Genomic DNA, 14845 nt, shown 5'->3' on the forward strand with positions numbered 1-14845 from the left:
TACACACCTCCTCCATACTAGTCAATCTGGAGCAGAAGTACCTCAAGCTTGATGCATTGGGCAAGTCCAAATCTATGATATCTTTCTAAGTACATTACAAATTACTTGCCAAATATATATTACAATCTACTCTCTAGATATATTACCATAAATACAAACTGTGGCAGGGTTGATAGGGGAATGTATTTAAGGATTTTGTTTTAGTATTGGAAACTTATTGGTTATTGCACTAACCCCTAGCCTGTTGAACGAACATAAATTTTAAAGTTGGAACAAACGCTCTGGTTAGCACCTCAAGGTTATGGTTATTTGTTGACCTACTGATTTTAGTACCGTCTCCCCTATTTTCTCAGCTACGAAACATCAATGCGGATTCTCACACCTATCTCGTGTCTCAGCATCCCCTCTAGCCAGTGCTCACGAGCAGTAGAAACATTGATGGTCAGAGTCGGACGTCCATTCACTATTGTCATAGAGGCACGGGAAAGCAGATCATCAGTTAAGTGGACTGCAATCTGCAAAGTTAAATAATGAAATGTACTTAGAAGTCTTGAACACCGACAACCTGTAGTAACTAAGCAGTAAATAGTGGTACTAAAAATACATGGAAATCCTTCACCTGAATTTAATTAAACATTTCTAGAACTAATGGATGAAGTGTCCTTGAACTCCTGGACTTTATTTAGTCACCATTCATTTGAGTTTCATAGGAGCATTTGCTTAGGAAACTGGAATGAATAGATTCCCTTTAATAAGGAATTGATCCATACACACCGAGGATGTCCCAGGTCCAATGCCTGACGTGTGATCAGATAGCTAATGCTACAATTGGTCTGGGCACCCCCGCACTAGGGAGGTGAAAAGATAATCAAGACAGGGTTCCGGCTCCTGATCACTGATTCCTTCCCCTCCCCCCCCACCACCTTTTGCTAGAAACTGTTGTGTGTGAACAGAATCAGACTTATCAAAGTTCAGCTTTTTCTAATAGTTTGTAACAAATTCTAGAACTAAATAATTACTGAGGTTTGTTACTTTCAGTTTCAATAAAGGGTTTCCACACACTTTGCAGCAATATCCAGGGATCATCTAATAAGCCACCATCTTTTTAATTATGATTTAAGAGCTAATATAAATGTGGCACAAATACCCCACACACAGTTTATAAGTGAGGCCAAAGTTACAGTAGACTTCCGTCCAGATACAAGACCCAACACAACCTATCCTTTCCTCCATATCACTACTTTCACATTTTACAGTCTTTAAAAACGGTATAAACTAAACCATTCACACAAATTAGCATTGCACGACTATATCGAAAAGTATTAGACTCTAGTCTTTCTACTCCAGCTTACATCACCAAGGCAGTCCTCCCTCTCCATGTACTTCTTCACATAGAACCAGATGCGGCTCTTGGTGAGCAGGCTTCCTCCCGTCGCTTGTTCAAACTTCTCATAGCTGCCATATTTCCGGAGCGCCATTTTCATTATCTTAATTGCCTACCAGAGAAAGAAGATTGTTTGAAGTACATTATTTGTCAAAGTGGAACAGGATATGCAAGAAACTGGTTTTCATCTACTTCTGAAGATATAAATCAATATCCTTATTGTTGGCCTGGTGAATGAACTGCAAGAAAGCATTTAATGGAGGTCCAGGCTTTTTTTTTTAAACTCTGTGTTTTCCGATACATGCCAACCTAGCAAACTAGCAAAAGTTGACCAAAAGCGTCAAAAAAGCTGATGGCTCAAACCATCCCATAATATAGAACTCAAAATAGATGAGGACGAAGAGTTAGACTGAAAGTGCAACGAGACACAGGCTTGTCACAGCTGAGCTGCAGGAAAACCCTATATTCCCTCAACTTGAGGTGGGAAAAAATAAAGTAGACACCAGAAAGTGGAGGCAGGGACAAGTTTTAGTGTTACTGAAAGGGGGTAGAAGTGCGGAAAGTGCATTTATATAGCCCCTTTCACGTCCTCAGAACATCCCAAAGTGCTTCACAGCCAATTAATTACTTTTGAAATGTAGTCACTGTCGTAATGTAGCCAATTTGTTCACAGCAAGATCCCACAAATAAGAATGAGATAAATGACCAGTTAATCAATTTTGGTGGTGTTGGTTGAGGGATGTCCTAAGGGCATGAGAGTCGCCATATAAATGCAAGTTCTTTCTTTCTAAAAAGGTTTAACTTTTCTGAATTTTATACAGTTTAAGTCACTGAATAATAATTCTGAAGGGGCACTCATGTATGATCTGGGGCCAGAGGAAGATGTTTACAATGCTGACCTTGAGTCAGTTAGCCAGCCCTGGGCCATGGAAAAGTATTTGTATCTTTACCAAAAAAAACCTGAAAATCCACCATGGGAGGTAGAGCAAAAAAAAATTATAAATGTACATAATGGAGAATGAGATTTTGAAAGGAAATACCATCTTTAGCAACTTTTTTTTTTTTAAAGTGGTAGGCAAACTGTATTATAACTATTACATCCTGTGTCATTCAGTATCAATAAGATAACCAATAATTTTACCTCATCAGTCATATTGACTCAACGGGCCAGATTTTGCAGGAAAAATAATGGCGTGGTAATGTGAAAATTTGCCAGCAGTTTCAGGGTATTAAGAGATATGCCGGGAGTTGCGAATCTTTAGAACTTGTTGGTCGATTTATGCCGCTCCGCCATTTACTTTGCACAAGCAGCGAAGTAACCGCCCTGTTTTAAGAAATTGCTGGATTCGCACATCAATTGCCCATTAAACTTGCCACAAAAAGTTAAGTTTGGTAAAAGACAGACTTGCATTTATATAGCGCCTTTCACAACCACCTGATGTCTCAAAGTGCTTTACAGCCAATGAAGTACTTTTGAAGTGGAGTTGCTGTTGTAATGTGGGAAACGTGGCTGCCAATTTGCGCACAGCAAGCTCCCACAAACAGCAATGTGATAATGACCAGATAATCAGTTTTTTATGATGTTGGTTGAGGGATAAATATTGGCCAGGACACCAGGGATAACTCCCGTACTTTGCTTCGAAATAGTAGCCATGGGATCTTTTACGTCCACCCGAGAGCGCAAACGGGGCCTCGGCTTAACATCTCATCCAAAAGACGGCACCTCCGACAGTGCTGCACTGGAGTGTCAGCCTAGCTTTATGTGCTCAAGTCCCTGGAGTGGGACTTAAACCTACAACCTTCTGACTCAGAGGAAAGACCTTGATGGGCATTCATTTTGTACCCAGCGACAGCACTTAATGTAAAAAAAAAATTGCAGGATTTTACCTAATTAGATCAGAAAAGTATTGAGGTAATGTATGCCACTTTGCACAGCTTAATTCAGCTTATTTTTTTAAATTTTACCCATTACCAGCATGGCAGGGTTAAATAAGTGAAGCAGGCCCAACATTTAGAAGATTAAAAGCAGTAACTGCACTTGAAAGTTTAGTAAATATTAATTTATATCAGCACCAATTTCACACCAGTTGAGGTTAAGCACCATACATCGTATACGTTAAGCACCATACATCGTATACGTTTGACTGTCAACAATTTTCTTCTTCTGTGACCTTCATAATGCAAATTCTTAACCTTATTTTAGCATAGATGTACTGCTGTAATCAAAGTTAAATGAACTCTGTGTCCAGTCTGTATCTGGCCACAACCCATTGAACACATTCACTACCACAGATAGCTAAATATGATAGGATACTAAAGACTGCAGAAATTCACACATAACTTAATTCCCTGCTTGTAAGTGGACTCTCCAAAACACAGCACTGATTAAAAACAGAGTAGAGAATGCTCTGGTGTAATAAATGTACGTAGTGACAAAGCCTGACTCAGTTGGTAGCACTCAGAAGGTTGTGGATTCAAGTTCCACTGGGGGATTTCAGCACATTATCTAGGCTGACATTTCAGAGCAGTTCTAAGGGAGTTCTGCATTGTCGAAGGTGTCAAGTTTTGGATGAGACATTAAACCTAAAAGGATGTAAAAAATTTATATATATGTATATTCCACGGTACTATTTGAAGAAAAGCAAGGAAATTCTCCCGCTGCTCTGGTCAACGTTCCTCCCTCAACCAACACCACCAAAAACAAACAAAGAGTATGCAATCATTGTTGATGGCTTCCCTTCTGAAATAGAGCCTTTCACACACTGCTCCTGGGTGAGATGCAGGTGGGGGAGGGGCATCTATAGATTCTGGACGATAGGTGATACCCACCTTCTGTGCAGTACCGATCAGCCATTCTCTCGATTCCTGTTCCTCCTCTTCCTCCTCCTCCTCCTCCTCCAAGGAATTCAAATGCAGGGGTATTCTCAAAAGGAATCCCATCGTGGCCTCTGGAGGATGGGCAAGTGTTGGGAGTAACCCAATAACAGACCCCACGGTACACATTACAGTAGTAGTCAGCAACAGCAAAAAGGAAAGGTCCACAATGGTTGCTAAAGAGACATTTGGCAGCAGCTTCAATGTAAGGCTTTAATGTCCCTTTAAACTTACTTCTATCCTTGCTATAGTGTATAGCAATGGAGGATGCCTGTTTTATACAAGCAGCAGTTACGGCAAGCAGTAATGACAATGTAACGTATTTCCTCACACTGCCATTAGGCCTTCATTAAAATACATCTGCACAGAAGTGGATGGACAGTCCTGGTATCTGCCTGCATTCCTGGTGAATATTCAATGAACATAAAAATGGGCAGGGATACAGTAAAAAGAGTGTGTTCCATCCATTCTCCACCCATGCCCATCCCAGATCCATCCAAATTCAGACAGGTGAAATGGGAAGATAGCCTTTATTATGCAAGACTTAGTTCAACTTCAAAGCAGGAGGAACATGCTTTGAATGGGGGACGGTGAAGGGTTGGTCTTTCCTTTTAAACTAGCCACCAAGGGGGGAGGGAGTTGAGCTAATAAGCACCCGCCTAGTTCAGTGTCAAAGGCAATTAAAGTTCTTCTAGGTACACTCAGCTGTCAGACACAATTCCAGCAACTTACAAAGACAGGAAATTATTTTGGGAGTTCCAAAAGACATTCTCCTAGTCTCAGCACCAAACTAGAGCAGTAACTTGCATTGATATAGCACTATTGATGTAAAGGAATGCCCCAAAGTGATTCAGAAATAGACACAAGGAAAACAGACAAAAACCCAAGAAGGGTCAAGTTAGGGGAGATGACCAAACGCTTGGTCAGAGATGGGTCTGGGAGGTTTTTAAACATGGAGAGAAAGGAAGAGGCAGGAAATTTAGGGAGGGAGTTCCAGAGAATAGGAAGTCTGCCATCAATGGTTTGGGGGGGGGGGGGGGGGGCGCTGGGGGTTAGTTAAAAGGCAGTAGGAATGGAGATGGGGATATAGGGCCAAAGGAGATTGCAGAGAAAGAATGGGGCAAAACAAATGGAGAGACGTATAGACCGCAAGGATTTTGCTATTTATGCATTGGGGGGAAAGCAAGCCAGCGTAGGTCAGCTAGGAGGGGGCGATGGGTGGGCAGGACATACTTTTCCAATAACAAACTTTCTGGATTCCGTGATGTTCGCCATTTCACTATGCTGTGAACCCCAAGCAAATAGGACTGTCGCAAGCAGATTGGTGCCTGATGCGAGAAACATTTATATCTGGGTAATAACTTCTCATTATCTACCAGAGTCAGGGGGTGATGGTATAGTGATTACAACTGGGCTAGTAAACTTGTAGTGGTCATTAGTTCAAATTCCAATATTGCAAATTATGAAACTGAATTTAGTAAATCTTGTCATTTGTGGACTGGCACCAGAAAAAAAAATGCCCATGAAAGCTGTTGGATTGTTGTAATGTCCTTTAGGGGAAGGGAGCCTGCCAGTCCTATCTGTAACAGTGAAAATGCTGATATGCAACTAAAGCAGTCTCAGATCTATTCTGGTACTTGGAGATTTGTGTGGCAGCTATTGAGTCTTTATCCAAAATTACCAGAAGAACCACCACAGGATTGAACAGGTTGCCTTTTTAGCTGTACAGATGAATAGGTAAGAAATGGCTTTAATAATTAAATTTCTGGAAATGAACCCACAAGGAAAATCTCCAATGTCAAATATTTAGAGCCAGTCTTTGTGAAAGTGGTTAACAAACTTTCCATCTCCACTGTTCTTCACATATCATCACAACATTCCCTCCAAAGGGATCAGGATAGTAACTCTTACTTATCATCCCAAGTTACCATCTCTTTTACATGAATGTTGAGGAAAATTAACATAACCATTAGCTGATCCCCCTGTGGCGTTACTCACGGGAGGTCCAGGGTCTGGCACACAGCTGCTTAGCTTCTCTTTGAGAAGAGGTTAGGCTAGTTTATCGTCAGAGAAAGAAAACACAGCAGGAAAAGTGTGTCTTTCACTTGTTGTATTTTTGTTCAAGATTCTTCAGTTTCAATTTGCTAGAGCTTTATACAAAGTGTGACTTCTGAAATATGTATAGAATTGGGGAAAATAACACTGTTGATTACATTGCAGAGGCACTGGAGTATTGCCCTGCTGATTTTCAACCTCCTGATTTCAATTACCTGCAGTTTTTCCACAATATTGAGATAATGAGGCCATTGAATATTATTTGAAATATCAACAGCACCATCTAGTGATGATTAGGAAAACATGAATACAGTTGCTTGGAACTTGCAGTCTCTTTGATCACAGCTATATACAGTTGAGTATCCGTTATCTACAATAATGGAACATAGGATTTGCTAGATGAAGAAAGACCAAGGTCCATGTAGTTGACCGTCTACCATCCTGGTCTCATGATACAACGATAATGGAGTTATTGACTAATCATAGCAATTAATCTACAACAGACCCAGACACCAGGGGAGGAAAACCCCCAGTGGTAGAGCGCTTTGGAAACCGTAGGCCCAACTGTAGCATGTTCCTCCCAAACATGCTACAATAACTCAAATTATTCATATACTGTATCTGAAAATGTTATTTTCTGAAAGAAATCTATCTAATTCACGTTTGATGGAGGGGAAACTGCCCTTTGGCCCTCTGCCAATGAAAACTGATAAATAATCCAAAGTCCCTGAATTTTGGCCTTACACGCTTGGTGCAGCAATAAAGACCATTCATTTGCCAAGAAAAGAGATGAAATACATATAAAAATTAGCTGTACATTGAGCCGATGCTTCACGGAACTCTTGCTCTGCAACAATTCTGGTGCAGAAGCAGGATGACATAACAGGAGTTTGGATAATAGAAGTTTCACTGTAATGTCATTAGTATTTATTCATTCACCTGCTTTATTTTCATGTTGTTTCTCCTGCTCATCTTCTCCACCTCTCTCTTCTCCTTTACAACGCTCCTTAAAACCTACCTTAGTCCAAGCTTTTGATCACCTGTCTTAATATCTCATGTGGCTCGGTGTCAAATTTTGTTTGATAATGCTCCTGTGAAGCACCTTAGGATGTTTTACTACATTAAAAAGGGGCAAAATAAAATGCACATTGTTGCTCGATACTCCAACTACACACTGACAATGCCTTGTTGATATAAACTAAGAATACAAACAGGCAAGAATGAAATCTGAAGTGCAGAGTCCAATTTTCTAGATTCAAAACAAGGACTAGCTGGGTAATGTGCAACCAGTGTGCGACCACTTGCCCATCAATGTCCTAGTGGGAAAGTGCTACCCAGTCAGGTTTTTCCTCCTTGTACTTCACATTAATGTGACAATTTTTTTTTTAAGTTTCTTCTAAATGCCGACAACACTCAAGATCACAATTTAAATCATAATGTTTATTATCTGCGTCAATAAGACACACTGCAGTGCCCACCGGTCGCAGAAGGCTCCAACCATACTGGGGGGCACCGCCTGTTCCCGCCAGAACGGTCCTCCCAGTGAGCAGTGCCTATCCTGGAGCTGTGATTGGCCATCTTCGGCAGGCTTAGGAGCAGACCCATAAGAAGGTCCTCCGACTTGCGATTACTGACTTGCATGAGCTGAGTTAGTTAAAAAAAAATGTTTTATATTACATCAGATTACAGGATTTTTACTGGTGTTTTGGAAATCAAATTTCATAATGTTGGCAATTTTTCTATGAAAAGCCATAAATGAATTTGTGACCTTGATCCTGACCTCTTCCACCCCTTTCCCCTCCCCCAATGACTTCATCTAGTTTTTGGTTCTGAAAATGTACAATTTATTTATTAAGATGATTCAAATAGCTTTACTCAGACACTTAAGAACTCGGACATATTATTAAAGTATTCTGACCGCTGGAAATCAAATATTCTACCAACTACTGAAAATAATTGACCATTTGGAACTCTGGGTCCATCAGTACAATATCAGCATATTACTGTACAAACAGATCAGTTGAGCTGCATGTTTCAAAATGTACCCACATCATTTTTTTAAACTTTTTTTTTTTAAAGCTATTGAATAAATCAGTAAAGAAACGTGTGAGAGGCATACATAGTGTGAGAGATACAGATGCAAGAGTGTGTGGAGGGTAGGTGAACCACAGAAGCAATAAAGAGTGAAAAATAAAGTTAGAGGCGGAGAGAGAGAGACAACTATACACATGTAGGAATTGCAGGGCTCTAGGGAAAGGGCAGGGGAGTGGGAATAATTGGATAGCTCTTTCAAAGAGCTGGCACAGGTATAATGGGCCGAATGGCCTCCTTCGGTGCTGTATGATGCCATGATTTGTGGTTTTATTTTCCACGTGTAAACTGGATATTGATTTCCCGCTGTGTCCCTCTATTTGTGGTAAATAAGTCAGCAAACATGCCATCATTTCATGCATGCTCAGTCGGTTGCTGCAACTAGTTCACTATAATCCTCCAGCTGAAAGCAACAACTTCCAGAATGTTGTCTCTTTTTTAAAGTAGTGAGACGTTTAATCATTAGTCTCAATAGTTGGCATTGTTTAAATTTAGACAACCCACCAGTGTTTTCCTCTGCAATAAAATCTGCATGTAGAATTTCTTTTAAAATAAGTGTCTCACATTTTCAGCTGCTTGTCTCTTTATCCGGAAATCTTCAGACTTTCAACTAGGGGAAAATGGATACCACAGAGGCCACAACAAAAATATGGGATATCCAATTTCCTCCATAATAAAAAATAATGTTTCCTTGCTTAGTTGGGACATGGAGAGGTAGAATTAATTCTGGCCCTCTGGGCTGGTTATTCAATTTCTATGTTGCTATTTAATTATTTACTATTACATTACACCACTACTATTAAGGAAGCGCATGTTCTGCCAGTTAACCTACTAATCCCATGGTATCCATTTCCTTTTTATCGCTTCTAATTCAAAGCATTTCTTCTTTACGGTCAAAAGTGCATAAATGTGCAACAGTTCATCAATGGGTACTCTCCCTTTTGGCTAGTAAAAGCACGAGGTCTTCCAGCTGTATCGGTCAGCTTGCATTTGATGAGCCTTATTCAGAGTCAGGCATGATTTATTTTATTTTATTTTTTTTAAATTGAAGCTGCATGAAAAAGTGCCATGTCTTATATTCCTTCACAAAGCACAACTTCAGGCTACCTTCCAATACAAGCTGAAGTACAGGCTAAAATATCAAAAATAGGATAGGAGATAGGCATTCGTTGAGCTGAGTTTTATGGAGCGTGGCGAATGGGAGGCCAGCCAGAAGAACATTGGAGTACCCATGTCTGGAGGTGAAAGAGGCATGAGTGAGGATTTCAGCATGGGCTGAAGTAATGGCGGAGGTGGGTGATGTTCTTAAATTTACGCCCTCTAATTACTGACTCTCCAACCAGCAGAAATAGCTTTTCCCAATTTAACTCATCAAAACCCTTGTAATTTCGAACCTCTTGGTCAGACCTCCTTTGCTCTAATGAGAGATCAACCATAAAACATCCTGCTTGCTCAACAGTCACCACCTTTACACTGACTATTTGAAGTTTTATTAATTTACAGTCAATTTGTTTATGTTTTTAATCAAAAAAGAGTACACTGACTTCACCTTTGACAAATATGCAAAGTATGGAGCTGGCAGACGGAAAGCTATGCAGGGTGAGAATTATCGCAACATGCTGCAATGTATAGTTGGAAAAGGATCTATAACCCAGTGATTTATTGGCTTGTATTCCCTTGCGTATAGGAGATTGAGGGGTGATCTGATAGAGGTGAAGGATTTGATAGGGTAGATACAGAGAAACTATTTCCTCTGGTGGGGGAAATCAAGAACGGGGGTGGGAACATAATCTTAAAATTAGAGCTAGGTCATTCAGGAGAGAAAACAGGAAGCACTTTTTCCACAAAGGGTAGTAGAAATTTGGAACTCTCTCCCTGAAAAGGCTGTGGATGCTGGATCAATTGGAGCGTTCAAGACTGAGATAGATTTATTTTTGTTGGGTAAGGATATCAAGGAACATGGAGCAAGTTTGGGAAAATGGAGTTGAGGTACAGATCAGCCATGATCTAATTGAATGATGGAGCAGGCCAGAGAGGTTGAATGGCCTACTCCTGTTCCTAATGTTATAGGCAGCTCAGTGTAGAAAAGCCAATCCCTTGTCCATTAATCATGTGCAGAGTTCCTTTCTTAAAATCAATGACTGATCAACTGGAAAAGCTACATCCACTCAAAAACTTAGAACAGTGGCGGCTTACATTTTATCACTTTTGTTGAAACAATATTTTAACTTTGCTTTTATGATTGGATTCACATTCTTTGGTATATCCAATAAATTTGATTAAAATAATCACAAACCCAACAGTTAATGTGTAGATATGTCATCTTATAGGTTTTACTAGTACAATGGAGTTTACAAAATATGCTGGTTTTATTCAGATAGTGTTCATTTCCCCTGCTAAATTTGCCAATCTCCTAACTCAACACAACCAACAGATCATCAACTGTGTTCTGATACATTCATACCATCCTCAACATATGGCAGTCATTAAAGAATCCTTTTAATGGATTTTAGGGGGCGTGAATGGATGCTGGGAGAATATTTCCATTGGCTGGGGAGTCTAGAACCAGGGGCCACAGACTCCGGATAAAGGGTCGGCCATTCAGGACTGAGATGAGAAGAAATTTCTTCACAGAGGGTGGTGAATCTTTGGAATTTTCTACCCCAGAGGGCTGTGGAGGCTCAGTCATTGGGTATATTCAAAACAGAAGTCGATAGATGTCTGACTAGTAAGGGCATCAAGGGATATGGCGATAGGGCCGGTGAATGGAGTTGAGGCAGAAGATCAGCCATGATCTCATTGAATGGCAGAGTAGGCACAAAGGGCCTAATAGCCTACTCCTGCTCCTATTTCTTATGTTCTTGTGTGAACAGGACTGGTTTTGTATTTTCAGCTGCAAATACCACATATTATTGCAGATTTATACTGAGTGAGCTAAAATCATCATCTCCTCCCACCAATCTGTTGCTAGTGTGCCTGCTCCATCACATTCAATTTAGTTCAAAAAACTCCTTTGGCCACAGGAATGATCTGTTTCTAAGATGATTGCATCAGAGAAATAATTGTAGCGCCTTAAGGGAGTGGTTTATAAAAGTGGTTTTATACATTTGTCCATTTTCTGCATTTTCATTGATCCATGGTGATCATTTGACCGAAACATAGTTCAATCTGGATTTATCCATTGGTCTCGGATTTCAATGGTCCATGCTCAGCACGTGACTCTCTTCCAATCCGTTGCTGCCTGCAGCATTCCTTGGCTTTGCTGGAGATGGAAAGCCACATTACCGACGAGCTTGCTTTTTCCACAGATAATCTCTAGAAGACTTCAGAATCAACTACAGTATTCTGAGTTTTTAAAATAACTTTTAATGTAATACTTGATTATATTATTACTGTGCTACTTTTCTCATAAATCCTTGTCCTACACTTGATTCAAGGTTAGGCTATTGGTAGGACCTGTGTGTTTAGCTCTTTTGTAGGATAGAGTGTACCTGTGGGATTTAGTAAACATTGTTAAGATTTTGTAACCATTATTAAATAACTATAATATGTGAAATTGTATGTTAAAAACCTAATAAGCCTGTATAAAATGGTGAATGGCTGAGACCAAAGCAGGATGGGAAAATTATGCCAACCTGACTGGACTTGGTTAGAAATTGATGTAATTCTGTAGAATGGTCTGTTAAGTAAACAGGGAGATAGTGGGGAACAAGAAATTCAGCAACATTGCAAAAGAAGATAGGGGACTGGAGACAGTCACCACTCCGTCTTCTCAAAAATGCAGAACCGGCTAAACAATGAGCTAATTACAAAGCAAAAAGACATCTGTGAAAATTTAGTGTGAAAGTTGTTCTCAGATAAGGATAGCTTGCTTACTAACTGTCACATAGGCAAAAGGGAGAAAAGGGTACAAATGAACAGCTATTGAACACCGAAAGCAGCGTGAAACCAGAGGATGAGAAGCTTCAGTCAACAGAACACAGCAAGAGAATAAAGAGACCCAGTCACTCGGAAGGAACACCAGGGTTCAATAAACAGACTGCGACTATCTTCTTGTTAAGTATTACCTCTTTGTGCTGGATGTTTAATGCTTAAGAAACCTGTTTTACTGATACACAATATATCTGGACCCAGAGTGGTTTGTGTAGTCACAGATAAATTATAAAGAGCTTTAAAAAGCTACACTTTGATACAACTTTATTTCTTCTTACTATTTAATATGTCTCAACAACAACTTGTATTTATATAGTGCCTTTAATGTAGTAAAACATCCCAAGGCGCTGCACAGGAGTATTTTAAGACAACAATTTTTACACCGATCCACATAAGGATAAATTAGGACAGGTCAAAGAGGTAGGTTTTAAGGAGCGTCTTAAAAGGAGGAAAGACAGGTCGAGAGGTTTAGGCAGGGAATTCCAGAGCTTAGGGCTTAGACAACAGAAAGCACGGCCACCAATGGTTGAGCGATTATAATCAGGAATGCTCAAGAGGGCAGAATTAGAGGAGCGCAGATATCCGAGTTGTGGGGCTGAAGGAGATTACAGAGATAGGAAGGGGCGAGGCCATGGAGGGATTTGAAAACAAGGATGAAAATTTTGAAATCGAAGCGCTGTTTAACCGGGAGCCAATGTAGGTCAGCGAGCACAGGGATGATAGGTGAACGGAACTTGGTGCGAGTTAGGACACGGGCAGCCGAGTTTTGGATGACTTCAAGTTTACGTAGGGTGGAATGTGGGAGGCCAGCCAGGAGTGCATTGGAATAGTCAAGTCTAGAGGTAACAAAGGCATGGATGAGGGTTTCAGCAGCAGATGAGCTGAGGCAAGGGCGGAGACAGGTAATGTTATGGAGGTGGAAATAGGCGGTCTTAGTTATGCTGTGGATATGTGGTTGGAAGCTCATTTCAGGGTCAAATATGACACCAAGGTTGCGAACAGTGTGGTTCAGCCTCAGACAAATATAATCAAAGTCCAAGGAGACTAGCAACAACTTTGAAATGTTGACACATCCATATTTGGAGATCACTGTTCCAGGGCCAAAACTCTCATCTGCACTCTCCGGGTCCAGTCTCTTGCACGCTCAGGCTGCTTGCTTTTGCTAAATGTACAGTACCTGCACTCCCAAAAATGGCCCGATATCAACACGTGATATTTTCCTACAGTACTCCAGCTCCACTCTATCTAGCCTCCCTGACTTTTGGTCAGCTCATGGAAGAGTCAGTGCTAGTCCTAGACTGTTGGGTTTGAATTTAGTGGGTCCTGATGGCATTGGAAACATTTGTTCTCAGCGTTATTTCTTTGTTGGTGGATTTGATCAAAAAAGAGAGCCACTGTTTGCATGGTGATCTAAAAGTCAGAGCCATTAATTAGAGCATTAAAAAAAATTGAGCCACTGCTTAAGACACTAAAGAAAATATATAGCCAGTTAACCAATGCACATGCTTATGACTTTGAATTAACAAAATCAGCCATCATTTAATCCCAGACATGGTTTGGTGAGAGGAACATGACAAGTCATGTTCATGAGCACAGTTTAGTAGCCAGAGACAAGAATTGGGAGGGAAGAGAGGGGGGGGGGGGGGGGGGGGGGCGAAGAGAGGAGGGAAGAATGAAGGGAGGGAGGAAAAGAAAGGAACAAGACACGAGAAAGGAGTCAGACAGAAAGAAAAAGTGGATGGGGCATAGACCAAACGATTAGAAGTTGAATGTGGTGGGTAAGGTCAATCTTTGCAGAGTGGGGTCAATGTGCCTCCTCTTAACTTCTATTTTAACCACCAATTAACATTTTTGCTCAGCATACTGGTAAACATGACATTAGCTGGTTCCAAACTATGGAAGAAAACAGGAAATATTAGGTCATTAATCTTATTCCAAAAAGCGTTATAGAACAACAGCTAATTAAACAGTAGGTTAGAAGGGTGCAAGAAAGAATTTAAAAATTTGCATTTGTATAGCGCCATTCACGGCCTCAGGACATCCCAAAGTACTTTGCAGCCAATGAAGTTTTTTTTTTATGAAGTGCAGTCACTGTTGTAATGTAGGAGAATCTTGAGGTTCAGATAATACAAATAAAACCTTTGGACTTATCCAGACTCGAGAGACTAGAAGTTTAATTAGAGCACAAGTCAAAAATGGGCTTGAAGAAGCAAAATAAAATAATTCAACACCTTAGGTGATATTCAAGTATGTTATCTGTTTGGTTTTAACTGAATCATTAGACTAAAAAAAGGCCATCATATATATATATAAATTCATTCATTCAATCAATCAATCAAATGGAACGCTGCAGGCAAAGCTATGCAGCAAGTCAGGATCTGTTACTGTGTACATTCTGGGGTCCATAATGATAATGGTATTTGGTGCGTCACAATTGGCATCACAACCAGTCAAGAAAGAAAATACTGTATTATGAAATATTACCTGTGCTCTTGGGTCAGGAGGTTA

The 14845-nt window shown here is 40.3% G+C and overlaps 1 protein-coding gene across 4 annotated transcripts in view; it reads right to left on the reverse strand.

The window, feature by feature from the left end:
* The window catches only part of LOC147117731 (putative tyrosine carboxypeptidase MATCAP2), a 42274-nt gene that overhangs the window by 12499 nt on the left and 14930 nt on the right, over positions 1-14845 (reverse strand). For 3 of the 4 annotated variants that reach the window (XM_085988956.1, XM_085988959.1, XM_085988957.1), the window contains 2 exons: positions 1353-1496; positions 383-515 (listed from right to left, as the gene is read on the reverse strand). In XM_085988956.1, coding sequence (XP_085845082.1) covers positions 383-515; positions 1353-1496 — 277 coding nt within the window. Of the gene's footprint in view, positions 1-382; positions 516-1352; positions 1497-4213; positions 7417-14845 lie in introns of those variants that run through there. The other variant, XM_085988958.1, reaches the window with a different exon arrangement.

This window comes from Somniosus microcephalus, chromosome 5, assembly GCF_052327205.1.
Source record: "Somniosus microcephalus isolate GS21.2 chromosome 5, FLI_Smic_1.0, whole genome shotgun sequence".
NCBI lineage: Eukaryota > Metazoa > Chordata > Chondrichthyes > Squaliformes > Somniosidae > Somniosus > Somniosus microcephalus.